Source organism: Anthonomus grandis, chromosome 4 (assembly GCF_022605725.1).
Source record: "Anthonomus grandis grandis chromosome 4, icAntGran1.3, whole genome shotgun sequence".
NCBI lineage: Eukaryota > Metazoa > Arthropoda > Insecta > Coleoptera > Curculionidae > Anthonomus > Anthonomus grandis.
The window spans coordinates 14,999,367-15,014,267 of NC_065549.1; the positions used below are offsets into that span (position 1 = coordinate 14,999,367).

General features: G+C 33.4%; 1 protein-coding gene across 2 annotated transcripts in view; it reads right to left on the bottom strand.

The window, feature by feature from the left end:
- Positions 1 to 526: 526 nt before the first annotated feature.
- The window catches only part of LOC126735292 (condensin complex subunit 2), a 37,002-nt gene continuing 22,627 nt past the window's right edge, over positions 527 to 14,901 (bottom strand). For both annotated transcript variants that reach the window (XM_050439240.1, XM_050439239.1), the window contains exons 6-13: positions 14,569 to 14,721; positions 14,369 to 14,481; positions 14,045 to 14,281; positions 9,797 to 9,959; positions 9,571 to 9,739; positions 4,638 to 4,802; positions 1,169 to 1,270; positions 527 to 860 (exon numbers count right to left, since the gene is read on the bottom strand). In XM_050439240.1, the coding sequence (XP_050295197.1) occupies positions 657 to 860; positions 1,169 to 1,270; positions 4,638 to 4,802; positions 9,571 to 9,739; positions 9,797 to 9,959; positions 14,045 to 14,281; positions 14,369 to 14,481; positions 14,569 to 14,721 (1,306 nt within the window). In that variant the 3' untranslated portion in view covers positions 527 to 656. The remainder of the gene's footprint in view (positions 861 to 1,168; positions 1,271 to 4,637; positions 4,803 to 9,570; positions 9,740 to 9,796; positions 9,960 to 14,044; positions 14,282 to 14,368; positions 14,482 to 14,568; positions 14,722 to 14,901) is intronic.

Genomic DNA, 14,901 nt, shown 5'->3' on the forward strand with positions numbered 1-14,901 from the left:
CGTTAATAATAAACATCACCTGATACCATTTATGATCCTATCTCGAACTACTTCTCTACAGTTCTTGTATATACTCTAGATTTTGACCACTTGTACGGGGACGCCCTTTATAATATATCCCTTAACTGTCGCACTAAAAATAGGTTCTTATCCTATATTGCCTCTTTTAAAAAAAATGGCTTACATTATACAATTAAATAAAACCAAATATGAACCTTTTTTTATAAAAAAACTTAAAAATATTTAATTTCAAAATAGTAACTTACCTTCGGCAATCCCGCCTACACCATAAAAGTTTACTCAACTATTTGTTGATAAGTAATGTCTAAGTTTATCATTTACGCTCGGTCAAAATAATTGATAAAATAAAGTAGGTCACTGGGTGTTTAATATAAAGCAAATGAAGTAAAATAAATATTTAGGTTATTATACATATTACGTTTACTAAGGCAATAAATCAAAAAAGATCTATTTAATAAAATATATTTTCGTAAAGACCCAGTTCTACAAAACATACGAAAGCACAAAATATGAAATAAGATTTATTGATCAATAAAAGGAATTACAAAAATCATATACCACAACGCACGGAGATACAAAATTAAAAATGAAGCATGCTGAATTATGAATGCCCATTAAAAAATAAACGAAAGTCGTTATCCTCTTAAGGACTTTTTTGGTCCTGATATCTTAAAATCGTTGCTATTCGGAATTTGTTCCAACACGAGATTTTGCTCGTTAGTGATATGAAGTAGCGATACGAAAATTAATGGAATGCTGGAATCTTCGGTACCGTGGCAAAGCTCCACTTGTTTCGCCATATCCCAAAACAACGTTTCGACCACTTCTGCTTCTTCATCCTGCAATTGATAAATTTCTATTTAAGTAAATTCTTTCTTTAGAAGAAAGGGTAAATTTTATAAATAAGCGTTTTTTTTAATGATACGGTAATTATTATAGTTCAGGTTGTCGCTGATGATGGCTTATGTGGATCTTATGAAACTTCTTCCTTAAGTTTCATAAGGAATAAGTTTCATAAGATCCACATAAAATGTCGCCAATTTATATTAAAAAAGGGAAAATGACAAAAATCATATAACAAGAAATCATCAAAATAAATTCAAAGGATATCATTTATGAAAATGTAATTTCTAAACCAGATACTTACATATTCCTCTTGTTGAGTTAATACACACCAAACATCCGCTTTCAATTTCTTCATGTTTGTTTTCTTTGCTTTAGTCGCATATTTTAAATCAATTTGTTCGGCCTTAAAAAAAATATTTAAATGAATTCACACGTTTTTAAAGAAAAAATCACTATAAAAAAGGTTAACTTATCCTAATGTGGAAAAATAGTTAAAAGAGAAATATCTATTAAAACAATTATATTCTAATTAAAAAAATATAGAAAATATATATGCATTTTCTAGTTCTTATACTACTTATATATTAAAAATAAACCAGTTAGATATAGTAAAACCTTTATACCTGTAAATTTAAATTTTTGTTATATATTAAGCCAGCACTTTACTTCACGGATGTAGAGTAAATTAAAAAAAAATATATTAAAAGCTTTGGAGTTACTGAAAAACGAAAAAGTTGATAATTTAGGTGTTGCACGCATTAAATCTCAAATTTTGTCATCCTGGGGGTGGGGATTTCTTTAAGAGTATTGGGGTTGATCGAGGATTGGTACTATACCGTAAGACCTACAGTATCGATTTTATGCTCAGAATTTTCAAAAAAACAAAACTTACTTCACGGGATCAAAGTCGTAGGGATGAATTTAAGGGGTGATAAACCTCTTAAAGAACAACTTTTATTCGATAACTCGTCAAGAAAAATTCATACAATTTTCGTTCAAATAGCAAAGTTGTGGTTCTTCTCTATCGACATCGAAAAAAAATATTTCATACTCAAAAAATATTTACTTCCATATAACTCAAAACCAATAGGTTCAGCCAAGCTGTTTTAAATGTCTGAAACGTAGCTTCAATTATAAGGTATGTTTCAGTCAATTTGACTCAGCTTGTGTCTCAAAAATTATGATATGAGAAAATGGCAGAATCATTTCGATTTTTTTTTTTAATTTATTATTGGGGCAAATTTTTTGTAAAAGTAGATTTAAACGGTAAAGCTGAGGCTCTTAAACCGTCGACCCTTGCCTTATTCTTTGCCATATAAAAATATAGGAATCCTAAAAATATAGGAATCCTAATAAACAGTTAATTTATTTTTTCAGCAAAAACAACGAAGAAACTTTCTTTAAAACGGACGCGTTTTGTGACATTTTATTCAGTTTTAATCGTTTAGCCAGTTTCTACCTTAAAAACAATTAAACGACAGTCAACGCAAGTTAGGTTGGAGTTTTTTAAAAATGCTCGGAGCCGTCGATTTTTTATGTTATGGAGACATTTTTTTAATACTTTCAACCTCTTAACATCAACCACTGGGCGGGGGTTGCAACCACCCTCAAAATCCTAAATAGGAGTAGGGGTCAGTGATTTTAAAAGCTTATTTTAAAGGTCTTTTTATTCTAGTTACAACTGCCAAGTTTGAAATTGCTAACTTGAGTTTTCGCAGTATGACAGCTAGTCAAAGATTTTGAAACAATACCATTGTTTAAAATACTTTTAGCACTAGTTTTTAGAGGTTCCCGTCGATTTTTGATTTTAGAAAAACGATTTTTTGTTTAAATTGTCAACTCCACAACTTCAACCCCTTAGCGGGGGCGAAATTCACCCTTAAATGGGAAGGGATGTGTTGTGATACATCTTTTGAAAGGGCATTCAATTTTCTTTACAATAGCGCATTGTTTTTTTAATTTGAGCTACGCATCGCCAAGCAATGGAATTCTAAGCATTTTACTGGATATTTTATGTGTGTGAGTAAAAAATTGTTTTTAAACTATCAAAAATCAGTCAACAATCCGACTTTATCTTCAGTTAACAAGTTGATGTGAATTAGTTATTTCTGCGCTTTTCTTTCGATTCGATAAAAATGGTTTTCTCTATTGCGGAGAGAGTGGAAATTATTGAATTATACTTTATAAACAATCAATGTGCAAGACAACTTTGTTTAATGAGAGACATGCAGATAAACACGGACATCATGGTTACATTCAAGAGTTAGTGGCAAAATTTCGGGAAACTGGTTCGGTGACATCAATCCAGTGAGAAATGAGGCAGTAGAAGTCGGTGTTCTCGGTGAAGTTAGTATGAACCCTATGTTAAGTACCAGAAAACTTTCTCATGTAACGGGAGTCTCGCGGACCACTGTACAGAGAATTCTAAAACAATAAAAGGCATCCATATAAGATTCAACTTCTTCAAGAATTAAATAAAGATGATAACGACCGCGTTTTACACTTTTGTGAAATAATGTCCGAACTAACTTCAAATAATCCCAACTATCTTTTAAATGTTTGCTTCTCAAACGAATGTTAATTTTTTCTCAATGGCACTGTCAATTGTCGGTACTAGTCCGACACGAATCCAAGGATCTACTATGACGTTCATACTCAACACCCTAAAAAATTAAACGTTTGGGTTGGTATTTTTGGTGATCACATTTTTCCATTGGACCATTTTTCTTACCGGGAAATTACGGAAAACGACCATGAAGAAAATGCGATATTCCAGCAAGACCTCCCCATTATGCATTACCAGTACGCCAGTTTCTGGATAAAACGTTTCCTGGTAGATGGATTGGGAGAAGGGGTGCTACCGAATGGCCCGCGAGATCACCTGATTCATCTCCTCTTGATTTTTTTTTGTGGGGACATCTGAAATCAAAAATTGATGCCACCCAATCTCAATCGGCAGAAGATTCACGAAACCGCATCATTCATGAATGCCAACAAATAACACCCGATATTCTTCACAATGTCCGGGAATACTTTGAACAGTTACTACATTTTCTACAGACATTTTCAACATTTAATAAGATAATAAGTAGTAATCAATAAAATTAAATTAGATTTTCTGTAACCCGCAACTCAAATTTAAAAAACAAAGCGCTATTATAAAAAAAATGGAATGTCCTTTCAAAAGATGTATCACAACACACCCCTTCCCATTTAAAAAATAAGGGTGAATGTCGCCCCCGCTAAGGAGTTGAAGTTGTGGGGTTAAAAATGTAAACAAAAAATCGTTTTTCTAAAATCAAAAATTGACGGGTGCGAGCGTTTTTATTTTGTCAATCAAAAATGTCTAAAAACTAGCGCTAAAAGTATTAAACAATGGAATTGTTTCAAAATCTTTGACAAGCTGTCATACTGCGAATACTCAAGTTAGCAATTTCAAACTTGGCAGTTGTAACTAGAATAAAAAGACCTTTAAAATAAGGTATCACTTGACCCCCACTCCGATTTAAGATTTTGAGGGTGGTTGCAACCCCCGCCAAGAGGTTGATGTTACGGGATTGAAAGTATGAAAAAAAATTGTCCCCCTAAAATCAAAAATCGACGTATCCGAGCATTTTTTTAAAAAAGGGCTCCAAACCTTGGTGGACTGTTTCCGATGGGCTGTATGTATATTACCAGAAATGTTCTTCAAATGAAAACCTCAGATTAACATGCTTCGTATGAATAATTAAAAGATGCAAATATATAAGACATATTTAAAATTATCTTACCAGTTCAGGAGCATCAATGAAGTCATCAGCCATAATTTCCGAAACCGCATTCTGCTGAGCATCTGGTCTGTCCTCCTCCCCAACGTCCTCCAAAGGCTCCACATTGTCGAATAAATCGTCAGCCAGGTCATTATCGTCGAGGTTACCCTCGTCGTTTTCAGGCACCTATATTTGTGTTTATAAATTAAAATAAAGTTCATTCTTTTACTAGTGCTCAGTGGCAGCTACTTCATTAGGTCATTGGGGGAAAACCGCGAAAATAATAAAATTATTGTATTAAACACATATCTACTACCTGTGCCTTCTTCATTTCTTAAAATAATTAAGCGGACTTTCTATGACAGGTTACAAAAATACCTTCAAAACATATTTTTTTAGCAATGCCCAACATGGTTTTCTTAACAAAAAATCAACTAAAACTGCTCTTTGAAGCCACATCATAGAAAACTTGAACTTTGGGATATTATAGTTTTTAGTGAAACCTTTGAGAGCTGTGATGAACGGTATAAAATAAAAGGTTACAACGTGTATTTTAATGATGCAAAACACAATAGAAATGATGGTACTGTTATATTTGTTAGTCTGTATGAGGTGAAACATAACCTACTAAACAAAAGTGCTGTAACTGTAAGTAATATAGTAATAATAATATGTAGTGTGTATATATAGATCTTGTGACACAAATAGGCAAGCATTTTTAGACTATTTAGATTTTATTTTAATGCAAATTAAAGGGATGAGTATAGACTTATTGCTGGGCAATTTTACTATAGACATATTGAATAACAAAGATGATAATATAGTAAACTCATATTTGACTATGTTAAACGAGTTTGGGTATATTTTATCGTGCATAGAAGGTCCAACGAGAAAAAAAGGATATCTAGACCATATTTATCTTTTATAGTGCTCAAATTCTGAATGGCGGTAGTGAAATTAAAACATTGTACAAAATTATAAGTGAATCATCACATTGCAATTGGTAAAACATTGGCAAAGGCTTTTTTTGTGTGTTTGTTTGAATCCTAGCCATCTGAAGAAGTCTCAAATCCGAGACAAAACGCCAGTTATAGCGCGTACAATTATCACATTATGTTTTGTATGATGAAATCTAGTTCATTCTTACTTAAAATCTTTAAACACCTGCCATATTGAGGATACGGAAAATAATCGATAATAATTAAATTATAAATGATAATAAGAAAATAAAAAATATATGAATATTTAATAAAATATTCTATAATTTCGTTGGTCAAAATAGACATAAGTAAAAAAAAATATGTACATCTCTATATAAAATTTCTAATAAAAAAAAGATTGATAATTTTTAAAGAATATTCCTCGTTATAAGGAAAAGTGTTAAAATAATCAATGAATGTCGTTCCTTTCATAAAAATCTTCATTTAAAATGTTTTGGTACAGTAATCTTTGTTTTGTTAGCTTGTTGCTCTTATTATGTGGATGTCAATACAGTGAAATTAACCCACTTAATAATTTAAACTAAATTTAAATAAAAAAATAATTATTACTTTGAAATTATATTAAAGATATGTAAATAATTGTTGCGTATGGGATGAAATATTTGCAGTAAGTGCAATTCTTCATAATGTATGGTCTATTTTGATAGATGATAGCTGGTCAATTTGACTTTTATTATCTACGATTAAAAAAAATCTACTACGCGCTTAGCAGCTAGACACATTTGTGTTGTTCTGGTCTCAATTTTTGTTTGTTTTTACATGTAAAGCTTACGCAAAAATATTATTCTGGTTAAATATACAGTGTGTGTCGGCCAAATGGAATAAATTAGCTAATAAATAGACAGGAGCGTGTTGGAAAAAACGCTCGAACACGTCGATTGGTTTTTCGAGTTGTGTATTTTTTTTTTATAAAAACTTTTATACAGGGAGTATCAGATAACGGTGGCCAATACCAACTTGCTTAGTTTAAACATAACACTGTAGGAGATGTTCAAAATGCTCGCCACGAACGTCTTGGCAACACTCTACCCGTAAATAGAAATTTCTTCTAACGTTACTCAACATCTCAGGTGTGATCGATCTAATTGCCAGGGTTATTCGTCTTCGTAAGTCAGCTAAGTCAGTGGGTTGAGTTTTGCATATAATAGTTTTCACATATCCCCATAAGAAAAAGTCTAATGGCGTCAGATCGGGAGACCGTGCTGGCCATCGATCCTCGCCTCCCTATCCACTGATCAGGAAATATTTAGTTGAGGTACTGCCGGACATTTATTTGGTAGTGGGGTGGTGCTCCATCTTGTTGAACCCATATCATATTCGCTGGAACTTGTGGGTTTCCTGGATCAGGATACAAGTTGGCCAATGTTGGCATTACATTATTTTGAAGCAATTCTAAATAATTATCGCCATTCAAATTGCCCTCAATAAAAAAGAGACCTATGATCTGATCTTCAATAATTCCTGCCTACACATTAACCTTTTCAGGGTATTGAGTATTGTCTTCTCTCGTCCAGCGAGGATTGCCTGGACCAATAGCCGCAATTTTGACGGTTGGCATGACCGTGAAGAGTAAAGGTACACTCATCAGAAAACATAACATGTTCTAATTGGATCACATTACTGTCTAACATTGCCATCATTTGTTCACAAAAATACATTCGCCTGTCAAAATCGTGTTCCGTGAGCTCCTGGGTGGGTATAATTTTATAGGGATGCATTTTGTTTTCTTTTACTATTCTAATAACTGATGAATAGCTAATATCGAGTACTGGGGCTGCTTTCCGAGTAGATGTATGTGGGTGTTCCTCAAACTCAAGCATAACTGCCAATTTGCTATCCTCACTTATTGCATTGGCAGCTGCTTTTTTTACCTGCCTAACATGGCCCAGCTCGCGGAATTGCTTTTCTATTTTACTAATTGTCCCTTGGGGTTAAAGGGGCTTAAAGGCGGCAAATTTGGAAATTTTTTGTGAAATAAGCGAGCTACTTCCATTTGCGACCGTGTATTATCTCCATAGCCAATCATCTGTAGAATTGTTATTTTGTGCATTTCTGTTAAATGAACCATTTTTCTAGCTTGTAGTTAATGAAATTCAAACGACTATAGCACTGACGACTACTTCTGTCATGCAACATGAGTCAACATTAAGTCTGGCATTTTAAACCAAAGTAAACAACAATTTTTATTTTTTTTTTATTCTCATATCAATAAAAAGGAATGCTGAAATAGTTTTTGCTTGCTTTATCATTACCAAGACCTAAATAGGCAAGAAGTATTAAGTGAGTTGTAGAGAATCTTGAAAAAAAAATTATTTTCTTTTCTAAATGTTATTTTTTGAATTTTACTTAATATTTCCGAAACAGTCACAGATAGGTATAGGACATTGTATACAAAATATGTTTAAAATGATCTGAGGAATCTAAAAATTAATTAACATACAGGGTGTTATGTTTAAACTAAGCAAGTTGGTATTGACCACCATTATCTGATACACCCTGTATAAAAAAGTTTTTATGAACAAAAATGTGCAACTATAAAAACCAATCGACGTGTTCGAGCGTTTTTTCCAACACACTCCCATCTATTTATTAGCTAATTTATTCCATTTGGCTGACACACACTGTATGTAGCTCTACTTGTGATAAAACTGTGAGCATAAAAATCCCTTTTAAAGTTTAGTCTATTAAGTACCTTGTGCACAATTCTCAGTCGAAAGATAGTGCTGAGCCATTCGGATCTCGAAGCTGTTTGAAGGATTTTTGCCGAGGAAGCAAGCAGCGGTGAATTCTATCCAAGATTGGTTGATGGTATTTTTAAAAAAATGGAGGAAAAGTTTGCTAAAAAGCTAATCATGGAAAACGAACTTTCTTCAGCCAAAGGGGAAATATCAGATCTGCGCAACAAAAACAAAGACTTGCTGCGCATGGTGGATGTCCAGGAACAGCACTCTAGGCGCCTGAACATCCGCATTTTTGGCCTACAATGTCCCAGCGAAGAAAACGATTCTAAATTGCGGCATTCGGTATCAAATTTGTTGCGATCCAAAATACAAGTTAGTGACCTTCGAGATTCAGACATAACACGTCCGAGTTCACCAATAAACCGCCGCGCCGATCGTAATGGTAGAATTTACAAACTTAAACAAAAAATCGTTAGTGTTAAATAATGGGAGGTACTTAAAAGGTACAGGGATTATGATAAAAGAGGACTTAACTAAAATGAGACAAATGGTGTTTAAAACTGCATTGGTTCGGTTTTCTAAACAAAATATATGGATTTCACATGGCAATGGTTACATAAAAATATTATATTAAAAATATTATACCAAAATTGTACATTTTGGTATAATAAAGACATTATTTATTTATCTACTTTTTGTACTTTTCATGGCAGCAAGTCGGCTCAATGAAGAAAACTGTAGAAAATGATGCCTCCAACAATTTTTCATCTTAAAAATTTTTCCAAAAACCTGCTCGATATAAATGAAATCAAAAAAACTTTTGAGTTTTTTTTCAAAAAGCCAGTACGCATTGACCCCACATTTTTTAAGTTAAGCTCTTCGAATGCTTTTCTAACGATGTCCGCAAAAAATGCTTGAAAGTATTTCTTCATCACAAAATTAACAGAATTCCTGTACTAAATTATTTATTTTTAACTTGTTTTTGAAAACGCCCGTTTTCGTTGCCCAATTTCAAACCATAACTTTCATCTTTTTGGATCGTTATCAATTTGAATAGCTGGCGTTTCTATAGATGTACTGGCACGTCGCGGTACAGAAAATACCGGTTAACTGATAACTGTCGTCGTAATTTTATGAATTTAATATTTAAAGTATTATAAGAATATTATAAAAAATATCTACGAACTTCTATGACTTCCCTACCAAACAAATGAAGAGCCGCCACTGCTAATACGAATTTTTTTTCAAAAACAAATTGTGTATAACACTTACCGTAGCATTAGGATGGTCATGAGTATTGTCAACCGACATAATATTACTGCCACCGTTTAAGTTATCAGTAAATGGTCGTACATGTATGGAAGGAATATTTGACAGAGCATTAAGGTCCTCCATGAGTTCTCTAAAGCTTAGATCGGGTAGACATAATGGTAAACGAATCCTAGAAGCAATAATAGTTAGCACAAAGACATTGACAAGAACGATAATAGGAACTTACTTAGCTGGATCAATATTAATGCATGTTTTAGACTTCTTAGGCGGTGGCATATTTGAAAAATCTACTGGAGGTTTTAAATTATTTAAGTCTAACGGCTCGAATTCTCTTTTCATTGCCGTTCTTTTCGTATGGCTTTGTTGTTTTACTTTTTGGTTATCTTTTCCTAAAATAAAACAGGTATTTTTCGGATTGTAAAATCAGTCAGATGTGATATTTTCATTTGAGACTTTTTAATATCTCATATCTTATTCTCTAAAATTTGAAAAATGGCATTACCTATTTATTGTAGTTTATCTCAATAAAAGATCGTTCATTAAAAATCAAACTGACCTTTGAACATTTATTTTCGATCAGATGTGGTGTTTTGTGGGTAAATTGGAGAAATATTAAAGAAAACAATTTGCTCCTTGCCAATGTTTTGAATTATAAATAATTCATCTTAACGGCTATACAACAGAGAAAAAAAATGTATAAATGGTGTCCCAAATAAAATGATATACATGGAGATTTCGTAAACGATAAGAGATATAGTTTTGGTTAAATGGGGAAAAAGTAGTGTTCCAAGCCCAATCAGATGCGATATCTACAGGGGTTTTCAAAATATCGGGCTAAATCGAAAAATTAGGTTTTTAAAAAACCTGCAATATCATCAGTGCCATCTTGAATCCGATTTTAATAAAATTTTGTAGTTTTGGGTTATCTACTATGACCAATCGATTGACGTCAACGATATTTTTTTAGGCATTTTAGATTTTTTGCAACCATAGTCAACTTTGTGTTATTTCTAATGGACGCCATAGTGGATGCATACGTCATTAATCCATTTACGCCTACCGTCCTTTTAAAAGGATTTCAAAAAGAAACCTGTATTTTTGTGATTCAGCTGACGGTTTGAAGATGTCGTCAGTGTCACATTATATTTAGTTAATATCTTAAACAAGGTGAATCGCGATCGTTAGGATTTTGTTAATTTTTGGATCGATAGTGACGAATAAAACACGCTGTGTTTCTAGTGATTTTGCAATGAGTGACTCAAGGTAAGATATGTTAAAACTCGTTTATTTTTTCGTTCTTATGTTGATTGTTTTTAACAAATAACATAACATACTGACCTTTTTATATATTTGTGGTTATTTTTCACACTTCTTGATCAATCCAGGAGCGTTCAATTAAACGAGTCCTTTTGAAAGGACGGTAGGATTATATACTACTATGTGGTTTTTTACAGGTATTGGAAAAAGCCACTAACCATGGCAGAAATCTTAGAGGAATTGGAGAATGACTCTACGTCGGACATTCCTACAGGCATTACAATTTTACAATTTTTCCACCCGAAAATGCCAACGAAAACTGCAATACCGATGAAGATTCTGGGGCTGAAGACGATGTTAGTACCAAATAATTTACGCGGAATGCAACTAAGGGCCCCGGCGGAAATTGAATTTGACGTAGAAGGTGAAGACGACTGGGACAGTGTTGACGATCTACCATTGTCCACTTTTGTTGAAAGGCGACTTAAACAAATAAAAACGTTTGACTATACTCTCAATAAAGATTTAGAGTCTACGTTTATGCAATGGCAATCAGTTCAAACTGCACAAAACAATCGTTCCCCTGGAAATATTTTCAAGCTGTTCTTTGATGAGAACTTTTTTTCTTTGAGGAGAAATTGTCAATTTTACCAATATTTATGCACAGCAAAAAAACCGCCTTGGAAACGTTACTGCAGACGAGATGTACTGCTTCATAGGGGTGTTACTTGTCAGTGGATATACAACTGTTCCAAGGCGACATTATATTGGCAAAATTGTAACGATACCCAGAATAAACTTATATTAGCCGCTATGTCCAGAGATAGATTTCAATTCCTAATGAGTAATCTGCATTGCAGTGATAATACTTCCCTTGATAAAAAAGACGTCCTCTTTTCAAGAGCCTAAATAAAAATGTTTTTTATTATGCCCCAGTTGAAGAGAATCACAGCCTTGATGAGACCATGATACCGTATTTTGGGAGACATAGCGGTAAGCAATTTATTCGAGGCAAGCCTATAAGGTGGGGGTATAAATTTTGGATAGGTACCCTACGCCTTGGATACATTGTTTATTTCGATCCCTATCAAGATGCGTCGACAACAATTCCGGACAAATATAAAAACCTGGGTTTGGGAGCGTCAGTTGTTCTCCAATATGCAGATGTTTTACAGAAAATGCCTTACCAGCCCTTTCACATATTAATTGAGGAACATCAAGGCAACTGGTACTATACGTGAAAACCGGATCCCATAATCTTCATTTAGCAATGCGGCAGTTCTGAAGAAAAAGACACGAGGTACATTTGAATGGGGTGTTGCCGATAATGAAATCGCATTATCCAAATGGAATGATAACAGCGTTGTTACTTTAGCCACCAATGCACATTCAGTTTTGCCAGTAAATAAGATCAAACGTTTTTCACAGGCTGAAAAAAAGCATGTTTATATAGATCAGCCTCAATTGATCAAGGCATACAACGAAAATATGGGAGGTGTAGACCGTAGTGACCAAAACATAAATAGAGTTTCAGTACGAGGTAAAAAGTGGTATTTTCCGTTATTTTCCCACTGTGTAGACATGGCCTCACAAAACTCGTGGCAACTCCATAGGAATAATGGTGGTACTCTTGACCAACTTCAGTTTAGAAGGGACCTAGGGGACACAGCTGCTCGAAACGTACAGGAAAACAACTAAGAGAGGACCTTCGAAATTGCCAAAAACTGCATTCCAATTCTCACGTTTCGATAGACTAGATCATTTAGTTACATATCACGAGAGCCAGCGAAAATATGCTGTGTGCCACAAAAAAGCAAATTTTGTGTGCCAAAAATGTGAAGTTGGTCTTCACCCAAAAAACTGTTTTGTGGACTATCATACAAATTAGTTTTGAAGTTTAAGTTTTAAGTATTTTGCTAAGCATTTTGTAAGATATATAAACATATTTTTAAGTCTTTACTTATTTTTCTAATAGTAGCCCTTTATCCTACCGTCCTTTTAAAAGGACCGCCGTTTTTTCCAAAACTGGAAATTGAAAAAAAAAATCATGATTTTTTCTCGACTTATGGGACCTTCTATTGACCGTTTTTAAGAAAAAAATATACAAATTCGAAAGAATATAGTTTCAGGGTCAAATGGGTTAAATAGCACGTAAAAAAACCTCTTTAACTATGTCTAACAACCCTATCTTGATATGGCAAAAAACATAAATTTATTCAAAAAAACATTTTTTCACTTAGTTGGCTGCTAATCAACGATTTTGTTTTTTTTTTTATTCAAACAAAAAAGTAATTTCAATAATGTGAAAATTAAATTTTAAAAAAATTGGAACAACAATTATTTCTAACTTACAACGATAAATAAAATTAAACAAATAACAATCAACAATTAACCAACGTAAAATTAGTTAATAAAGTATCTGTATATATCTAATAAGTGGTCTTTTTGAACCTCCATTTTTTTTTTACACAATGTACACCTCTCAATCATAACCAAATAAGCATTTTTGACAATTTCTGCTTCAAGTTCTTCCACTGTAGTATGATTAGTCTATAACACCTTTAGGTATCCTCATACACAGAAATATAAACTAAAAAAGTTTATATAAACTTTTTTAAATAAAAAACTACAAGGAATCACCCCTTAAATTAAAGTAATCACTTATGTTACACCCTGTATTGTTATTCCAGCGTCAGCAAACTATAACTATAACAGACAAAATTGAACCTTATGTAGTACATGTTTATTGTTGGTTATAATGTGGTCAATCAATGTCTGAGTGAGATAACTCTTCCAATTTGCTTTTTATAGATTTCAACAGCTCCGAGGTAAACATGGCGGCGATCTCCTCAATCGTTGCACTTAGAGATTGAAAGTCGGTATCAGCGCAATCAGGCTTGGGAGAAGACTGATTAACTTTATTTGTCTTCTTTGTCCTCTTTATTAAACAAAATGAACACTACTATAATATTTATAACAAAGACATTATGAGAAAATCACTTGAAACTCAGGGACAAAACAAACTTAATGTTACTCGTTACACATGCGCGTTCATCTTTCCACTGATAAACCATGTCGAAAGCCGTAAAAAATGCTGGTACGAAACTGTTCACAAGTTCACTCCATAATTCCAAATTAGCAAATTATGCCTAAAGCACTTAGTGTTATCAAAGCTTAAACAAATAGCGGGGACGAAAACAAAGTAAATGTTTCTTACCGGTATAAATCAAGGGATTGTTTTTTAAGCCTTTATGCTTCCAGTGCTCCGGACCGGCCCATTGGTGAGTGGGTCCCGGTAACAAATTACTTTGACGCCACAATGCCGAATTATTGGTAACATTTGTCAGGGATAAAGAGCTATCTGACGGAACAAAGTTCACTACGAACGGCAAATCAGTGCGAAACAAAGGCGCTTGTTCCACAGCATTTTCTTCTACTAAATCCTCAGCATCGCCTAAAAGAAATATCAATATAAAATTCTGTATTAAATAATTAAAATACTAACACTAAGAGTTACATTTATATACGAAATTATACTTACTACCACCAATATCGTTTAAGGCATCGTGAATGGATTCGTCTAGTTCTGCTATAGGAATTCCACTGTCGTTCACAACTAACGGATCAAAGGTATTAACTAGGTTTTGGCGAACCCTGAGTAAAAGAAAAATAATTAAATTTAAAAACCAGCAGTTGATTATTTAATTATTTGGAAGGAGAGCAAGAAAATAAGCTACTTACTCAGTTGTCTCATCTGGGAACCACTCATCCAATCTGAAATTCATTTCATAGCATATCGGGTCATCAACTGACATAAGATTTATAGGAAATATGACGTCTTCTTTTTCAACAGTTACGTCGGAGCCATGTCCATACCAAATATGTTCAGTGCCCCTTAATAAAGAAAAGACATGTTTGCATTAAGGATGAAATTTTATGGAGGGTTCAGAAAGCAATATAAAAAAAAATTAGAAAAATGGGGTTTTTTCGAATGCCAATATCAATACAAGAAATGTATGGTGAATTAGAGACGCAGTCATTGCTGGATCTTGAACGAGTTTTACCAGTGATGGA